At 39.3% G+C, this 19210-nt stretch overlaps 1 protein-coding gene across 15 annotated transcripts in view; it reads left to right on the top strand.

The window, feature by feature from the left end:
* ARPP21 (cAMP regulated phosphoprotein 21) overlaps positions 1-19210 on the top strand; it is a 143485-nt gene that overhangs the window by 82686 nt on the left and 41589 nt on the right. For 7 of the 15 annotated variants that reach the window (XM_074900765.1, XM_074900764.1, XM_074900769.1 and 4 more), the window contains 4 exons: positions 5171-5401; positions 9675-9844; positions 11412-11516; positions 13899-14198. In XM_074900765.1, the coding sequence (XP_074756866.1) occupies positions 5171-5401; positions 9675-9844; positions 11412-11516; positions 13899-14198 (806 nt within the window). The remainder of the gene's footprint in view (positions 1-5170; positions 5402-9674; positions 9845-11411; positions 11517-13898; positions 14199-19210) is intronic. The other 8 variants (XM_074900770.1, XM_074900771.1, XM_074900772.1 and 5 more) reach the window with 2 other exon arrangements.

The following is a 19210-nucleotide window of genomic DNA, read 5'->3' on the forward strand; positions in this document are numbered from 1 at the left end:
TATTTCTATCCTTCTCTCTAAAATGTTACTGAATGGCATTAAAGCAGAAAAGAATGACTGTTCAAAAAATAATGGAAAAATATATCTTGATAAAGTGTTCTTCCTTCACCAAAAAATGCTGAGTGCATTCATACAGCTGTCAAAGCCCCCACGTGCTTTTTGCATATGTTTTCTAAGGTATATTAGGTGCCAAGCAACACTTCATTGTGTATGTTTTGCATTAGATCTTCATTACTCTGTACTCCAGTCATAGGCAGTGCTGGGTGGTCCGTAGCTCAATATGCATTTAAATCTTGATCGTGGTTTTATTTGGGGGACTTCGTTTATTTTCTATTGTCTTTACTACAGTGATTGAAATGGGATTGCAGAGGTATAGCTACAAAATTTTAGGCACACTGTCCTGGCAGTGTGGCAGAGCCTGGCAGGCACCAATTCTACTCTTTCTCCTCTGCAGAAAGTACTGGTCTGTTCTCTGAAGTGCTTTATGATTTACAGAAATAATTTTTTTAAATTTTTGTCTTACAGGATATATGAAGTCAGTCTGAAGTCATTAGTTGGTCAAAACGTTCTTCATTGGCTGAATGATGGAAAATGTTTATGACCATTTTAAATGTGAAAAATATTCTACATATATGACAGTCATCCAGAAGCATTGTCAAACATGCTTCTTGAGCATGGGAATATTAAAACTTTCAGGATTTTCACACATGGCTCACAGCTGCCTTTGAGAGTATATACAGTGATACAATATTATCATTGTAGCCTTTCTGGATCACTCTTAATATTGTCACCAAAATGAAATGTTCTGCTCTTAACCTTAACTTCTGATAAATCAGTAGTTAATGGTACACAGCAGACAAACAGAAACTGAAGTACAGAAAGGTGTTAGCCTCCCCTTAGGCAAAGACAGATCATAGAACATGCTGTTCTCTGCAGTAGAGTCCAAGTAGTGTCAGTCTTAGACTTTTAATTGCATTCAGCTGCATGGGAATTAGAGTTTGGCAAAGGAATTATGTTACTTCATTCTTTCAAACTTCACAAGAGGGGCTCTTTGAAACCCATTACATGATTATCTTACTGGTTCTGATGATTGCTTTCATGCACCTGTTGATTGGTTAGAAAGTCCTGTTCCATTGAAAAGCACAGATTGTATATTGTAAATAAAATTTTCTTCTCTGTTATTCTGTTAGTAGATGGATTAAGCTATAATTCAATATTGATTGGGGAGTTAATAATTTAACAAATTGCAATCAGATTGCACTCCTACAACTTAAGACATCATACAAAACGTGAGTTAGTTTTAAACTTCCAGTAATATAGTGGACTTGCCAGGTTTGAATAAACATATACAGTGGTAAGTGAAATAATGCCCCTGTAGGCATCAAAGATGTACCTGTTCATTCTCTAACAAATCCATGAAGAGAAAATCTAGCTCATCAACTACCATGCTATTTTTGTTGAGACATTACAACACGTTTCGTTATACATTATTAGGAGGGAAGTCGTGTTTCAAAGAAATGTTCTCTGTGTATCTACATATCTATTTAAATAATTGCTGGAAGACTTTAAAGATGTAACTGTTGCATCTTTGGCTTCTCTTAATGCATTTTCCATTCAGTGGAATGCACATTTATTGGAGTGTGCTTCTTTTTTCATCATTTACAAAAAGCTGTCTGCATTGGGGTATCAGCTGTGTTGATACAGATCTGTAGGCATCATTAACTTCCTTGGTGGGGCTCTAAGTAATTGGAGCCACAGTGTAATCTCTCCTGTGAGGTGTTCATGTCTTTCCCCAACAGGAGTAGCGGATTATACTGCAGGCATTTCAATACATAAACTTTTTTATATTTATAAAGAATCCTGAAAATTATAATTTTGTCTCCAAGTTTTGGAAATGAATTTCTTTTAATTGGGCATTAGCCTGATGGATCATGTGAGTCCAAGAGAAAGTGTAGGTATGTTGATGTATGGGCCTTAAGTCATAGGCCAACTGCTTCCAGTCATACTGTTCCTGCCAGCCAACTGTGCTGAAAAATTAATCTTATTTTTAGAAGTGTAGCTTGCAGAGAAATAATTGTGTTCACATGAGCAGATACGATTATAATAAAAAACCTACATACATTCTAGTATACAGAAATGCAAGTGACTTACAAAAGTAGCAAACAAATATTCCTAAGCCAAGAATCAGAGGTGATCAGTGCTCTACTGTTCCTGAAAAACTGACCACCTGGAGCAAGAAGCAGGTAGATCTTGAAAGTCCAGTTGATAAGAAAGGAATAATTTACCTTGGGCTCAGAAAGTTGGATGAGCAGTGTTCAAAGTAATCAGCTACTGAATGCTGACCCAAAGAAAACAGAGCCAGATGTGTTGCATCACTCACTAGTGCTTAGAATATTGGAAAATTAATGGTACCTCCATGCTCTCCCTCTGCAAACCCTCTAAGCTATTAAGCATTTGTGATGATTTTTCTGTCTCTCTTTTACTCTTTGAACTGCTGTATCACTCAGAATACTTTAAAAATATATTAATGGAAAGTGATGAAAATATGAAGGTTATTATTATGTCAGCTGTGAAGCAGCAAGAAAATTATAGAAGAATCTAGAAGTAACCATCATTACATACTGAAAAAAAGAGGTTAGATTGTGTAATGGGGGCAAAAATCTCATTTAGTCAAAGTTCCTTTCAGAAGTCTTTATCAACACATCTCTTAATATGAATCTGAATAAAGTCAGATAGTTCTTTTTTTTTTTTTTTTTTTTTCATTTGCTACAGTACTGAATTCATTATGTGGTGGTTTTTTATTCCAGATTTAGACACTGTGAAAGCAGCTAATCAGAGCTACAAAGACAAATTTAATTGGTGTTAATTTCCAAACGTTAGTGTTGGAATTTACTTGGCTTAATATATCTAAACTTAAAATGATAGTAAATACGTTGTAGTGATGGACAAAAAATAAAATAGATTACTCTTATACAGGATAAATGGGGACAAAATTGGTTAAGTAGTAATTTATGGGATTTAAAAAAAAAAAAAAATCAGAAATTTACTTACATGGTTTTGTGCTTTGTGTTCTTTCAAAATCAGCAACTTGATGTACTGACATAGGAGAGTAAATCTCAAATCTTTGAAATGGCTGCCTTAAAAGCTGTCACCTTGGCCAATGCGTGGTGATAGCTCCAGAGGTTTTTCCACTGCTTCTGCCTACCATTTGATGAGTGCATATGACTTCATTGAAGTCCTTTGGCTTTTAACAATCAGAAGCTGGTAAAGATCAATCTGTGATTCTGCCATAAAAACAGCTCAAAGGGGGAAAAGAGAAAAACAATTGAATGTCAGAGCTGCAGTCTTCTTTTACACTAACGGCATTTTTTCAGGATAGCACAAAAAAGAGAGAAGTCTGAACTTCTTGTTCAGGCTTGATTAAGGCTTGATACTCCTTACATGCTTAGAAATAATGGGAGGTTTATGAAAACTCATCACCACTCCTGCATCTCCAGGTTGCTTTCTAACCCATTGAATTCAATAGGTGATGGAAAGCGCAGAAAGTAAATCAAGAGCTCAAATAAGCAACATGAAGAGCATGTAGAAGGGCCAGGGAAATGCAGGATATGACCCAGTAACTGCTGTAGAAGGACAATTAAACTCCGATGGTTGCATTTACATTGTCGAAGTAGATGCCAAATACTGCTTGTGACTTGATGAGGATGACCTGCAGGAATATCTCTTCAACTTGTAGAAATACTGAAATCTGAAATGATCTAATAAATAAAGCTATCCGTGCAGGAATAACTTTCTAAATTTCCAAACTCAGTCTACAAGGAGGGGAAAAAATGTAGCAACTAATACAACTTTGAAGTGTATTTATAGAAATTAAACATTTCTCATGAAATCTCTATTACTTTCTTGATTAGATACTGGAGAAGTGGATTTAGGGTCCTGCTAATGGCAAATAGTGCACAGCTGATAAAGAGGACTGTCTCTGTAATAGCTACCATATGAATGGCAGTTTGAAGAAGATGGATAAGTGTGTTTTACGCAGCAATCCACAGTAATCTGCAGAAAGACCCCCTGTTAAGTAACAGGATGCTGGTGTGATTTCTTCAGAAGAAACCTGTTTTGCTCTAATTATTAGGAAATAAATTATTTCCAATATGGATTTGACTGAAAATTAATCGGAGGCTGTAAGCGGTCTACTACAGGGTTTTCCTGTAGTATCCCAAATATAAAGGGATGCAATTTGCCCTCTTAAGAAAGAAATTTTCTAAACCATAAGTCTGAGTTCTCTCTTTTCCTTTAGCCTATACCTGCAGAAAGGCACTAAAGAGTTTAGTAATTAATGTAAGATGCGTAGACAGTGCACAGAAGTAAAATAAAGTGAGTTGCAATTAAAAGATACTTTACTTTTGGGAGGAAGCATCCATATGGACATTTGCTGTCCTACCTCCTGTGTATTTGCCTTAACATGCTGCTTTAAGGAAGATGTTAATCTGAGCCTTACAATTTCAGAGATTACTGTCATTTTTATGTGAAGCAAATTGAAATCTATTCAAGTAAAATCTCTGAAGTTTAGAAATTATATTTGGTTTTTAAAATAATGCTTGTCCCTGTCCTTCTGGGCACTGATGTGTTTTAGGACATTTGATTTATCTTGATTGATCAATTTTAATAGACTAGGTGTTGAAAAACCAAAGTGACAAAAATCTTAGGTAGCATCTTAGGTAGCTTTAAGTTAATACACATATGGTATAGCTACCTTGTTACTTGACTGACAACTCAGTTGCTGGTTGTTTTTTTTCTTACAGAAAATGTTTGATGCTTTTTTTGTGTGTTTTTTTCTTTTTCATTTACAAACGCTGTGTTTAGTTTTTATATCTTATGAACCAATACTTTGACATTATAAATACGTGCTGAGCGTTTTCTGTTCTGTTTGATAAATCTCCTTACTGAACAGTTGGAAGCAGATGCTACAGGAGGAAAGCAGTCTTCTGAATTGTAGAAATACCACTGGATACCGAGCTCAGTAGGGAGTGAAAACCCCACTCCTACCAGCTGGACATGAACTAGTGCTTGCCTTTTCTGTCTGTGAAGTCTGTCCTTGCATACGTGCTGTGTCTGATGGGAACTGGGGTCCCTTGTAACCCTACCCCCTGTGGTTGTGTCTCTCCATTAGGCTCAGAGTCTTCCAGCAGCGCTGGCTCCTCAGGATCACTGTCACGACTACATCAGCCTCTCCAAAGTGCATCTCTTGTCCCCGGGGTGACAGCCAGCAATTCAGGCAGCGTGTCCTACCCTGAGAATGGGATGAGTGGCCAGGTGGCCCCCAGCAACACCAGCTATATCATTCTTCCACTTGAAGCTGCAGGGATACCGCCTGGCAGTATCCTTCTCAACCCTCACACAGGTCAGTACGATGCTCTCCTGCCTGGTACTACCCTTCAGTGTTTCTGATGTCATCTGGGGAATTGCCAGATTTCTTGTTTCTAGAGATATTTTCCTTGAGGCACTTTATGAGGAAACACGTAGCAAACACACACAGAAATTATATTTGGCAGGTTGTTTTTTCCAATCTGCAGGCAAAGCTGTGTTGACTTTCTGAGGCTGTTGTGACATAGCTGGTGGAGAGTGATACAAAACATAGTCATGTGGTCCCAGACAGGATATTCATCTTGTAAAATCCTGGCACTCCTTGGCTGTGAATCCTCTGAGATCCCATTAGCTTCCGTAAGGACAGATACTCTTCCATATCAAGCATGCTGAGATACGGTGCGACCGAAATACAATGTCAAAGTCTTAGACATTGTGCTTAACAGCGGAATTTCAAAAGGCTTAAAGACTGCATTTGAATTAGCACTTCAGCGTTAATTTTGTTATGTGAGTGATATGATTAGGAATTGTATTTAAATCAGAAGAGGAAGTTGTAATCTCTTCAATTCCTGATAGTTAGCAGCGCACAAATGGGGCACATGCAGTCACGCAAGCACTGTGGACACGACAGAAACCACTCAGTTTGAACCTGAGTGCTTGCTGAAAGTTTAAGGCAATTTTGTTACCTCCTTGGTCCAGCTGAAGTCCAGATCATGGTACACTATTACTCCCCACAGTATTGTACTGACAGCATAAAAAAGGCTCAGGGAGGTTGAGAGTGTGATGCTTCTTCAGTGATTTGGACTATTTAAGTGACCATGACTACCTGTGCTGTTAACCTTAGCTGAGTTATGCTGGGTTTAAAATAAAAAAGCCTACAGTGAAATGTATTTTCCATTATAGTGGGAGCTGAGAGTTGAACTCCAAGTTATTTTTTCATAGTCCTTAATAGAGAAGTCAGGAGCTTTTTACTGGGGGAATTTTGTTTATAACCAGTTTTTTATCTATATTACACCCCTGTGTTCTAGTATTTTGGTGCAAATGCATAAAGCTTATTTGTAAGTCCACTACTAAAACAATTTTTTCTGGTGTCATGATTCAGGCAAGAAAAACTGAAAGTTGCAGCATTTAAGAAAAAACACAGCCTTGATGAACTATTAAACTAAGCTTTCCACAGATATTCAGAGATAGTAGTATCTGGGGCTGATCAGATCAGTATCAGGATATATAATCAGAGAGTTCTTGTTTGTTTAGATTCAAATGTGATAAGCTCTTTCCAGAGAGGTGACTTAGTATCTTGCACAAACTTGTACTTTTCTAAAAACTTTATTATTTATGTGTACTTTTTTCAAGCTATTACATTATTGACATGAGAGCCTAATACTGTCGGCATAAATGGGGATTTTGGACATTTCTTAAAAGCTCAATTAGGGGAGAGGACATCATGGGAGGTGGGCATATGACAAAACCCGTCCTTATTAATTTACAATTTTCTTTTGTTCTGGCAGTTGGCGGTTCTGTCTCTAACACTGGAACTTCTTGGTTAATACAGGAGGTGGCATTTTGTGGCTATGCTGTGCTCATTCCTGGCCACGGCAAGTGTGGTGGCAGGAACTCATCACACTTGCAAGTCAGAAGAGGTGTTTAAGAGGAACATGTGCTACATCTGTTTTGTCAATTTAGCAATTTGCAGCAGCTAGCTCATATTTTATCCTGGTACCTAGGGAGTCTTTTTCAGCTATAGGTGTAATGCCTTTCAATAGTGTCACCAGACCAGAGCACCTCATCTTCCTTTCTAGCATGCCTCATTGTCTGCAGAGGCATCATCGAGAGCTCCGTGTGTGTTAGTATGTTTAATATTCAGGAAGCAAGTTGTTTTGTGTATATAGCATTTTGTGTTTATTTCAAACCCCATATTTTGTTTTTGTAATTCCCTTGTAAACACATACATAATAAAGAGAACAGAGGGAGCAGATTCTTTTAAAGACTGAAATTCTTGCCTCACATATATAGCTTCACACCGGTACCTGTGATGGAAGTCAGGCTATACTGCAGCATCTACTGTGTTTTTAACATGCAGCAAAATACATGCTGCAGATTTGCCACTCTTTGGGCTCAGAATCTTTGCATCTTATTAGGTAACATTACAAAGGAAGCTCCGTAGGGAGGAGACTTAGATTGCTGGATGCTGTGATTGACTATCAAAGTGATGGATGCTGTCAGAAACATAGATGAAGCGAAGACAGTTTAAAGAAAAGGAAAAAGGATCTTTGTTTCCTGTAATGAATAGATTTTCTTTCCCTATGTAACACCATTCTTTAGCTCTTTCTTCTCCTCTTGCAGAGTGGCTACTTTCAATCTTTTTCTCTTTTGATCATAACACTGTGTCCTTTAATGATCTTTGCTTCCTTTCACACTACATAGTCACTGGCTGTGCAAGCCTCTAATGGCATCTACAGATGCTGTCAGTATCTCCCTGCTCTGATTATACCTCTCAGCTCCTTCTCAGGTGTTGGCAATCCACACTTTCTTTTCCATATCTGCAACTTCCTTTGTTTCCTCTTCTCTGTTTTACCCTTCTACTTCCCCAGATAGAGAAGCTTCTTACTTGCTTTGGAAAAGGACTGTTTATGTGCCTATGCTGTTTTATTCTCTGTTTCACCTGCTTCACCAGCCTGTTTTACCCTTTAAAGGATTCCTCTTGACATGTTCTCTGACTTAACCCCTTTGACAATTTGAGAGCATTTACTTTTCATTCTTACTCCTTTAAATGACATCGCAATCTTTGCCCTTCTATCAGGGCCACAGTTTATAACTTACGAATGTCTTCCCTGTTACCATCTGATCTCTCCTTTTCATTTCTTATTTCAAGATTTCTTCATGAAAGGTCTTTTTTTTTTCATCTTTAAAAGCATTGCTGGACCTGTTCTCGTTCAGTTCCATCATCCTTCACTAAGCCATGGGAAACACTCCTTATGGCTTCCCTTGAGCTTCTGGTGCAGGCTTTGGGAGCCTATTACCCCACTCACTCAGTCTGACTTCTGCAGTCTCCTAAGGTACTTGTGGAGCCTGAGACTCCCAACTCTAGGGAGTCCATGCCACTGTCGTCCAGTGTGTTCACAGCAAGAAGCAGGAAATCAGCTAGTGGACGGAACTGTCCTGTGTTTCTCTTCCACTCACCCTAATCGTGACCTTTCTCACTGCAAATGTGACATGCCCGGTATAATATGGTGACTTCATCCAGAAAGTCTTGATGGTTTAGAGAGAGAAGGCAAGGTTTCTTTAGTTCCTCATACATTTCAAACCATGATTAATAAGATGGAAGAACTGAAAGGCTGAGGAGTAGATAGAACAGGTAGAGATTCTTGGGGTATATCGATCAGAATTTTATTATTTCACTCTTGATCTCACAGTCACCGAACTCCTCCAGATCTCCCTTTTTACCTCAGATATTCACACTTTAGCTACCAGCTTTAAATGTTATCACTTCATTGCTAGAATTCCTTTTTTTCTCATGGAAACATCTGTAATTCCTTTGGTTTATGAATTTATGATGGAAGTAAAAAATACAACAGAGGTCATGGAAAACATTTTCCCTGCAAAGAAATATCTTTTTTACATTTTTTTAAAAAAACATCACTTTTGCAAGGTTGCTATCCCCAGCTGAAATATCTAAAGCAAAGAGTTCAACAACTTAATAGAAATTTGGACAGATTTTGTCCTGTATATAAGAGGTTTTCAAAGACTTTTTAAGTGTTTCTTCCTTGATAATTTCTAGTGCTGCCTCCTCTAATTACACAGGGCACAGCTCTCAAAAGTACAATACTGTGTTATTAGAATGTGTAAATAAATCAGTAACAAGGGTGGGTTTGGTTTTTTCCTTTCCCCACAAACTTCAGCATGTCAGGAGTAGTTGTGTACATTTAGCTGCTATTGTGTGGCAATAAAATGTACATGAATATTATCTATCTCCAGTGTTTGCTCCAGAGTTCAATTTTAGTATTCATTGATTCATTGTTGAATGACTTCAAGAAACCATAGCATCTGAATCATCTTATAGCCATGGTAACCTTCCACCCATTCCTTGAAAAGTCATACTGCCAAAACAAATATGTGCTGCCTGCCTTGCCTGAAAAAAAGACAAAAAAGATGGCTGATACTGTAATGAGGCATTGAGAATGATGAGCACTTTACTATTGCAGCAGGTCAGCTAAAGTGCAATCAGTTAAAGTAAGGTTGTATGATTTCATACAGAAAACAGTAAGTACATTCTTAAAAGTGTTTGTCAAAGGCAGGGTGTTTTGTTTCAGGTCAACCGTTTGTAAATCCTGATGGGACACCGGCAATATACAATCCTCCCAGTGGCCAGCAGACGATGAGGAGCCAGATGGTGGGACAGTCTCAGCAGCAGCCTTCATCCCAGCAGCCTCAGCAGGTTCAACAGGCACAGCAGCAAATGGCAAGTCACCTTGTCACACAGGTAGGTATGGTGACCATTGGAAAAAGGGAAGAAGCTCTCAGGGATGCAAAGGACAACCTAAATGGTAGGAGGGAAGGATGCAGCTAGATGAAATAGCAGAATATTCTTTTCTTTCAAAACAAATGGGGCCCATGATCTGTATTTTCAACATGGATGAAACAGATGGAGAGGGAAGATACCTTTTTCAATTCCATCTAAAGGATGGTTTCATTTTGAAAAGCACCGTTACATCAGCTGGTGTATGTCTACATAAATTGATTTTGCAAAAATCACCCATAAATGAAAGCTGAAACAATCATTCTCTAACTTGTGCAGTGTGCAGTTCTCTCCAAAGAGCTGGGGACCTTTCCCTGTCCCTTTCAACAGCAACGGGGTTGAATCAAAGAGTCAGGTACAACACAGGGCTCTGGGCTCTACAAACTCTTATATCAGGCCTGGTCCATGTGTAGCTCGCTCTCTGAGCACCCCTACCCCAGATCATGAATCTTCTGCCTGCACCCCATTTTGTGGCCATGACCCTGCTCTGACCTAGAAGCTCCAGAGCTACAGCAGGAGAGCGGAAGAGCAGCGTAGTTTGGGCACAGTGCCACGGTATGTTGGCTCTCTGGCCCCTGGGCTGGCCGTGGCACATGGATGATCATGGGCAGCAGGGTTTGGGTCTGGTTCAAACTTAATTTTGTGGATTGTGTGCCTGCTTTCCCAGAGCAGAGCAGGCAGAGGGAACTACCCAAGCAAGAATCTTACATCCTGCTTACTCGCAGAGTAGCCAAAACGTACTGTGCTTCTTGTGTGGCTTTATAATTTGGCACACTTTCATCCCAGGTTACCCTGAAATATAATGTTTAAATTCAGCAAAGTTGCTTTGATTTTACTAGGTTTGGACTTACGTGTTTGGGGTACTTATTTCTTGATTTGGTCTTAGCAGTTTCAGAAGATGGAGGCAGTACTAAACCCCTGTAAACTCAAGTTAAATGAGAGATTGAAATGAAAGGAATAGTAAAGCTATTCCAAGGTAATGGTGCTGTAGAATATTGTTCTTTCGCTTAGATAAACATCTGCGCCAAGCTGATGGCCTGTCTGCTAATTCACAGCCTGTTCTTTGTCAATTTTTTTAGCTATTGTGTTCTGCCAAAGCAGCTTTACAATCATTATTCCTTTGCCTATGACACTTGGAGTTAAATAGTCATTATCAGCAAAATTCATATATACACTTATACTGTGCTGCTCTTTCATTTTATCTCTGTAAATTAAATGTAGAATCATAATTTGGCTTTGCCTCACATCAGTAATAAGAAGGTGTAGCTGTGACTTTATTTAATCTAACATCCATCAAATATATGAAAAAAGGCAGAAAAATCTGTAATAAAGAATTGTTTGATATAATGCTAAAATGAAGACTAAAATTGCAGTACCTGACCTCTTGTACTTGGGCTGGCGATGAGTCACCTGCATTTCCAGAGCTCTGTTTGAGACCTTTGTTCTCAGTAACAGAGGTGGTGGTGGTTGTTATTGTTATCTCTCTCTAAGTAGGTTGTATTTATTGTCTTGCACTGTGTTTATTTTGCAGCCTGTTCAGGCAATGCAGCCATCTTCTCAGTCAGTCCAATATCCAGCAGTTTCTTATCCTCCCCAGCATCTCCTGCCAGTCTCTCCAACGCAGCAGTTTTCTGTGGTACTAAAGATATTTTTTTTTCCTTTAAGTTGAAGTTGGGTGTGTGAGCATGAGTATGCCTGAGAGCCTCTGGGGAGCATTGTGAGGAGTGTCCCACATGAGAGCCCCATTTGCCTTAACACTTTTGGTACTGACAAGCATTTTGTAAGGGTGTTCCCACTGATTCTGGTTATCTAACCTGGAGGATGATGTTAGGAGCAGGGCTCTCTACCTGATTAGCAGAGCTACCAGAAAAATTTTTTGTTGTGCCTGTGATAGGAGCTTGTGTCTCCCCACCTTGTGTTAAGGGAGCTTAAACTGCTTAACTTGAGCATTTGAGATTTGGGTTATCCCCCTTTCATGTCATCAAAGACTGGAGAAGAGACCTTTAGAAATCATTATTTTATATTATTTTATCAGTATACTAAATCCACTGCCTGATTTCACCCCCTGATGATACCAGAGCACTTGGAAAACAAAGTAGTGGTGAACCAGCTGCAGAAGGTGTGGTACGCTATGCATCATGGCAAAGCACCAGTGGACATGTATAATAAAAATAACTAAGAGTGCTCTTCTGGAGTCTGAATCTGGCTTGGTGCTTACAGGACTAAGATTATATTGTTGTAAAATGAAGCTGACATTTTAAGAGGCACTACAAGATTTTTTTCTGTTATTTTTCTCTTTTGCTTTGGTAATCTTGTTTACGACTGATTTTTTTTTCCTTAGGTAGAGATGTCATGTAGTTATAGTAAGAGATGGAAATAAAGCTGAATGAATCCTTGCAGCTAAAATAAAGTTGTTAATGCCTAGTAGATGAGAAGTACCATTTAAAGGACAATAAAAAATGTTCCACATTGAACAGAAGTTGCATATCTCAGTGCTAATTCTCTTGAAAAAAGCGTCTTGCAGGCATCTCAGGTTGTTCTAGTGACAGTCATAGGAAGGCTGTTATTTTTTGTGGCTAATTTAATAGTGAAACGTCACCTGAATTAATGTCTTCAATGCATATTACATTATACACACAATGTATAAATTATATGGTTTTGAAGCTCTTGGTCTGTATTGTACAAATCCAGACTTTCCAGACTCTGTGAAGTTTCTCATAGAATCTGTTTGCAGCTATTCACCATCTGGGTAACGAAGATCCTAGCTTTTTAAAGAAACAACTTCAGACAACTTATGTGCCTGAATATGGATGTAGGATGATGGTAAAGTTAATAGCATTACTTCCCTACACCACCTGAAGGTCTGCCAGGAGTGTTTAAAATGTTGGCTGATGGTATCTGCTCTCAGAGTGGGAGGGTGAGTCTCTGTGCAGTCTCTGGCAGTGCTTTCCGCAAACAAACTTTTTTTTTTTTTCTATTTTGAAGTTTCCTGCCAATAAATACATTGTACAGGATGGTTTTGGAGGATGAATGCCACAGGGATGCAAACAAAATCAAAGAAGCTTCTTTTAAAAAATAGCATGAATGTTCTAAGTGAAAAGCATTTTTATAGTGCTCATTCCCTGTCCTTGAGGGGGGTGTAAGGAAGGGACTCTAATCTGCATATTAGCACACAGTGAAGTTTTAGGCTGGATGTATTGCCATATAGAGTATGTTTTAATGTTGAGTATTTTAAAGTCTTGTGATATGGGCACAAATGAAGATGCATAGAACCACATTTGTAGATCTTCAACCTTCACAGAATAAGCTTGAGAGAGTTGATTATTATGGATCTTTTTGCAAGACTGAACAGATACTGTCTAGAATCCTTGTATCATTACCAGCATGTAATGAGACTTAGGTCCATTGACTTTATTTGGTACGTTCATCCTACCATAGATTTTTTTTTTTTTTTCCCCTCCAGTCAAATAAAGTACTTGTTTCTTTCCAACACTGAATAAAAAACCCTTGAAATAGCAACTGAAGGCTTAGCTTTTTTTTTTACCTTCTCTGTGTTTACAACCCTGGATTTTCAAAACAGTCCAAAAAGGAAAAGGTCTGCACCTGAATCCTACTGAATTCCTCATGGGATCATTTTGAAATACAGGTGAAATTACTAGCATATGTTTGGCTGAGGAATTCTGTGTTTGGGGGAAGAGGTATTCATAACATTATTTTCATGCCCTTTATATTTAAAATGTATTCTTTTGAACACTGTAAAGCCTACTTGTCATTTTTGGAATAAAAAGGGTGGTCAGGGTAAGAGCCAAAATAATTGGCTTCTGTGCCAAGTGATGCCATTCACATTGCAGTCTGAAAGTCTTTGTCAAAGCATTGGTAGTGATTTTCATTTTAATTGCCTCCATTTTTGTAGATATCCATGCAAAATTTGGCACCATTATTTGAACTGAGTGATTCCCGTCCCCCTCGTGCTCTATTTGAACCTATTTTGTTTTGCTGATTTACATGTCTACTGCAGACATCATGTCCACATCGTTTTCTACTGCCTTTTGCCCTGCAGCGAGATGACATGACAACACAGTTTAACCAGATGAGCTTAAGTCGTCAATCATCAGGAGACAACCCCGAATCGCCTTCTGGACCTGTGTACCCCTCGCCTATCTTGCAGCAGCCTGCCCAGCAGACGGGTTACATCATGGCTTCCCCAAGTCAGCAGCTTCCCCCAGGAGGCTTCACGGGTTCAGGTCCACCAGTGTCCCAGCAAGTGCTGCAGCCGCCACCCCAGGGCTTTGTTCAACAACCACCGCCACCTGCTCAGGTAGGCAAAACCTTTGCTGCCGCTTTGGCATGGCGCTCATTATAACATCAGAAAGAGAACATATAAGAAATTATCCAGAGTCTAGATTCCCCCCCCCCCCCCGCGGTAAAGGCTTAGCAGATTTTTAGGCAGCAGGAAACTTGCAGAGCTTCTATAGTTTCCTGGGTTTCAGCAATTCCTTCCCTATCCTCAAACCATTTTCTGAACATATGTTCATACTCCAAGGCACATCTGCACATGAATATGAAGGAGGAGGGTGAGTAAATATCTGTAGTCTTTTTTCCCTGTATATATACCAAAAGAGCAACATTGCACATCAGCCCAGGTAGTCGTTAATCATATTTAATTGACTTGAACATGTGAGATGTCACAGATCAGTAATTTTAACTGTCTTCCTGAAGACTGATTATGTTTTACTGTTCACTACCAAACATCTCTACTTGTCTCCTGGGTACCTTTACAGAATATTGAAAGTGATTACTGTCAAGAAGTAAAATGCACAAATGACTTTCTGGCCCATTTTCAAGGCATACACTTTAAAAAGCCAAATTTCTTTATCCAATTATAGATAACTTCATTTAAACTCAACTTTAAAATGGTATTAATAGTATTTCTCCTGTTTTCATTTTATCCTTTGGAAGAAAATATATAGAAAATAAAGTAAAAGTACTTCATTTCTTTTAATGTAAAAGTAGTGTAAACTATACTGGTTTTTTTGTTTGCCACTTCTTACTGAAAATCACCAGTGGTGTTTGTTAATGGGATCCTGTATTGCCACAGCAATGAAGAATTTATACTGTTAAAATGTTTTGAGTGGGCTAGAGATCTAGTTAATTAGATCACTAATTAACAATAAAAGAAATCTGAAGACTAGTGGATGCTCATATCCCTGACTCTGGCATCTGTAGTTTCTGTTGCTAGAAATTATGCAGCCACTTCTGAGAGAAGCGAAGGTTTGCAAAAAAAAATTTTTAAGGAGCTAAAGTTCAGTGTAATGTGCTTTTTTTTTTTTTTTAAACTGAATATATTGCAAGAAAAAGATTTCACTGTTTGCCAAATATAGCATCTAAAAAAAAAACCCAAACAAACAAAAAAAAACAAACCCAAAACACTTGAGAGGAAAAAACAACCTGAAGAGCAGATTCCCCCCCTGAATCCATCTCCCCATCTAGACTGTGTCTCCTAAGTGAGTAAGTAGCGGCTGTCCAGGCTTCTCTCCTCAGGTACAACCCCGCGGTGCCCTCAGTGTTTTCGAGCACCGTTTAATCAAACCTCATGACACTTCTAGTGAACCAGACAAATGCAAACACCACCATTTTCCAAGCTGTTCCCACAGCAGGCCGGGAGCGAAGGGGGCTGCCGCATGGTGCTGCCAGCCGTGGCGGGGTGCACCCTGTGCTGCCGCCTCTCCCACCTCGGGGGAGACCAGGTTTGCAGCCCGCCCTGGGGTCTCTGCTAGACCCCTCCTCGGTTGACTTTGCAGAGGCTGTTTCTGCGGGTTTGGCCGCAGCTCCTGCCTCGTGTGGCTGAGCCTTCGTCACCTGGGGCGGGAGCATTGGATTTCACCCTTGCCTGGGCAGCGGGGTGCAGGGTTTTCTCTCAGGCTGGCGTAGTGTTACTTTTTGAAGCTGTTTTCCCTCATTAATACTGGCTCTGGTGCTACTGGAGAGGCAGATGAACTTCTTCAGGGGAGAAGTGATAAGGAGGTGCCTTTTCACATATAGTCTGCTGTAGGACCAGTACCGCACTGATGTGTCTAATGGCCGCTGTGTCTCTGTACCGCAGATACGGTACGTATGGGTGTTTTCTCCTACCTAGGAACAAAGTGGGAAGTTACCAAGGGCAGGAAAATATACCTTTTGGGTTTGCAGCAACTTTGATTATTTCACTGGGGAATACTTTGTCCTCGGGGTATGGAAAGGTAAGAAATTCAGTGCTGTCAACTTCCTCTGCATCCGCTGCACCGTGTGCATCGTTCATCTCTAGTTTGTCACTATTCCAAAAAATACTTGTCAGATACCTGTGTGAAAGAGGGTGCAGCGGGGGTCAGTTCCTGCTGCCCGTGTCCCTATACTGTGAAAGCACAGTGGCCTTGGTCTGCTGGGAGGGAGAGAGGGCAGCAGCTTTCTGCGTCTGCATGCACAGATGGGAACTTCTGATCAACGTTTCCAGTTTTAATTAATTCTCTTCAGGCCTAGAACATGGCACAGTGGTTTGGAGGCTACTTGTAGCCTGTGTATGGCAAATAGAGGATACCTCTTGTAAAAAGATGAGCAAAGCCTTGGGAAATAGTAGTTGCTGTGCTCTAATATCTCAGCTTTCTGTGCCGGACAGCAAAGACCCAAACTCCTTGTCCTGCCCGTGTCAAAACTTCACTGTGGCAGTGGGTATTGGCAATCTGAATCACCTGTTACTCTTTTGGGCTTAGATGCAATAGCAAGGCTGCTCTCAGATGCCAAATCAGGTGGTCTGAGGCAGGCTTAAAAAAAGAGCAATGAAGATGGCAATGCATGAAAAATGTTATGTGATGCATAAATCAATGCAATGCAATCAATGTAAAAGCACTTTTATATCTTAAATATTGCTGTTGAATTTATACCAGTAAAAAAGAGGTTTGATTCTAATGGCTAATTACTTCCTGAAAATGTGTTGCTCATAATGTTCAAATAGGTTGTCTGTGGTGCACAGTATGCTGTTGGAAAATAACAGTGAAAACTTGTCTGGATGTCCTGTGAGTATGATCATTTCCTTTTGCATCTGAAAGGAGGAGAAATAAATGCTCTCCAAGCCTACAAACCCAATAGTACTGCATTTCAATTATTAGCTTTTGCGTTAAAGTTCAATTAAGTGTGGCTTTACAGCTGCTCTCCAAGCTTCTCTCTCCCAGGCTGTATCAAAGCAGAAACACTCTGAGTTTGAAATGACAGGCCTAAGAAGTGGTGAGAGGACCCCTTGAGTTTCGTTTGCTGCTTCTTTCATCACAGCTATTTCCCAACTTGACAAGGAAGTAATGATTTAATAACCTGAAAATAATGATCTATTGTTGTTCAACCAATTGGAAAAAAGAAAAAAAAAATTAAACCCCAACCGTTAGTGTGGGTTTGCTGAAAAGGACTTCAAGCATCAAATGACTGTTTGCTTTCTGTATCATAAATAGCAAACATACATCTTTACTTTCTCTATTTTCTTCTGTTTTCAATTTTCTTCTCTTTCCAATGGTTCTTCTATAGCACTTAGGGGCCCAGGCACTTCAACAAGGGTCCTCATTTGGTTTTTGCAGCACTTTCTCAATGGTGCTTGTCATTGCTCTGCCTCTGCAATTGAAGAAATGGGAAAACTGCAAGTACTGTGACAGGGGGAAAGGATATGCTCCCTTAAAAGTTATTTTCACCTCTGACTCATTCTTTTCGGGAGGTATACTGACAAAATAATGTTCAAAAATGAGATGGCGTGAATTCTTGGAGAGGCTTGGAGAAGTAATATACACGTTGAGGGATTTTTCACCTGAATTAGTTGTGTCATCATTAATTTTAGCTGTCTCTTTGGAGAAACCCCCTCCTTAGAGATTCCATAGCTATCCTAAGAAAGAATCTTTATTCATAGCATGTCTCCTCTAGGAAACTTGTAATGAAGAAGGTTGGGTAATCACTGCAAGTGAGTGGGTCTTTCTTTGATGATCTCAGAAAACGATATTCAGCAACAACCTACAGTTGTTGTAGACAAGCTTTTTTTTTTTTCTTTTTTTTTTTTTTTTTTTCCTGTTACTGCAATTGTTGGGGGGGGGGGCAGAAGAAGAGAAAAATCCTTGATGAGTGACTGATCCCAGTCAGTTAGATATTGGGAAAGAGATGGTAGCTCCATGTGTCTATCCATCACTGCACTTTCTGTTGTCTTCACTCCCATTTATGCAACTGTAGCTGTCATTAGCAATAGTGGCAGCATCACTAATGAAGGTGTTAGTCCAAACCTAACTGTATATCAGCAATGTCAAGAGAAGGTAGAATACCTGCTGATAGCAGAATCGAGCTGTAAATTAGTAGGGACAGAGTTTAGGAAAGTTAAATCAGCCTGAAAGATGTGTGGAATCCTTTTCCTACCATGAGAAAATAACATACCTGTGAATGTAATGCTGTTAGATAGCAGTCCAAGGGACACCTGGCTGTTAATGGGTTTTGAACTCTGTGTAAACAGAACAAAGCAGAAAGCCAATGCTATACTGAGTCTCTGCCCATCATCTATAGACAAATCACAGTAGAAGGAGGAAAAAGTAATGCCTGTTCATGCCATTTCATGAGTGTCTCTGAAGTGATGTGTCCAGTCCTGTTACAGTTTAAGTTAAATAAAGAAAATGCTATATATAACAGAAAAAACAGAATGTGTTGGAATGGTCAGCCTACAAACAAGGAAGGTATTCACCTTCAAAATAAGAATATCCAAGGGGGTAAGGATCGTCTGTCAACTATTTCCATGGTAATTACAGAGGGGGGATTTTGTTCACTGTCAAGGATTAAGATCAAGAAACTTTTTTTTTTTTTTTTTTTAAGGATAACCATATAACTGTGTTGGCGTGCTTGTTAGTGCAGTGGAAACATCCAGGTTCTGTAAATGAAATATGTTATACAAACAAAAGGTCCCAGATGGGAAAGCAATTCAAGTACAATTTGGTATGTCAGTAGGCTGCTACAGAAATGTAATGTTTTTTGTTGAAGAGCACATAAGCAAAGGTGTTAGTAACACTGATGCTGTGAGAAACTAAAAAATTCAAGAGGGTCAGAGTAGACGATGTAAGTGATACTTGTTATCTCTGATCCATCTAATTCCACTGTTCACTAAAGTAATATCAGAAAGGACAATAACATGTTTCAACTACTGACACAGAGATGTACTCAAGAAAATGAGTAATCATCCAAACCCCTCAACCATGAAAGACTTATTTTATCCATGTCTATATTTTACACCAAGGCCGTCTTTTAATGTCTGATCTCTTAAAAAACAAAACAACCACACCAAAA

Source organism: Athene noctua, chromosome 2, assembly GCF_965140245.1.
Source record: "Athene noctua chromosome 2, bAthNoc1.hap1.1, whole genome shotgun sequence".
NCBI lineage: Eukaryota > Metazoa > Chordata > Aves > Strigiformes > Strigidae > Athene > Athene noctua.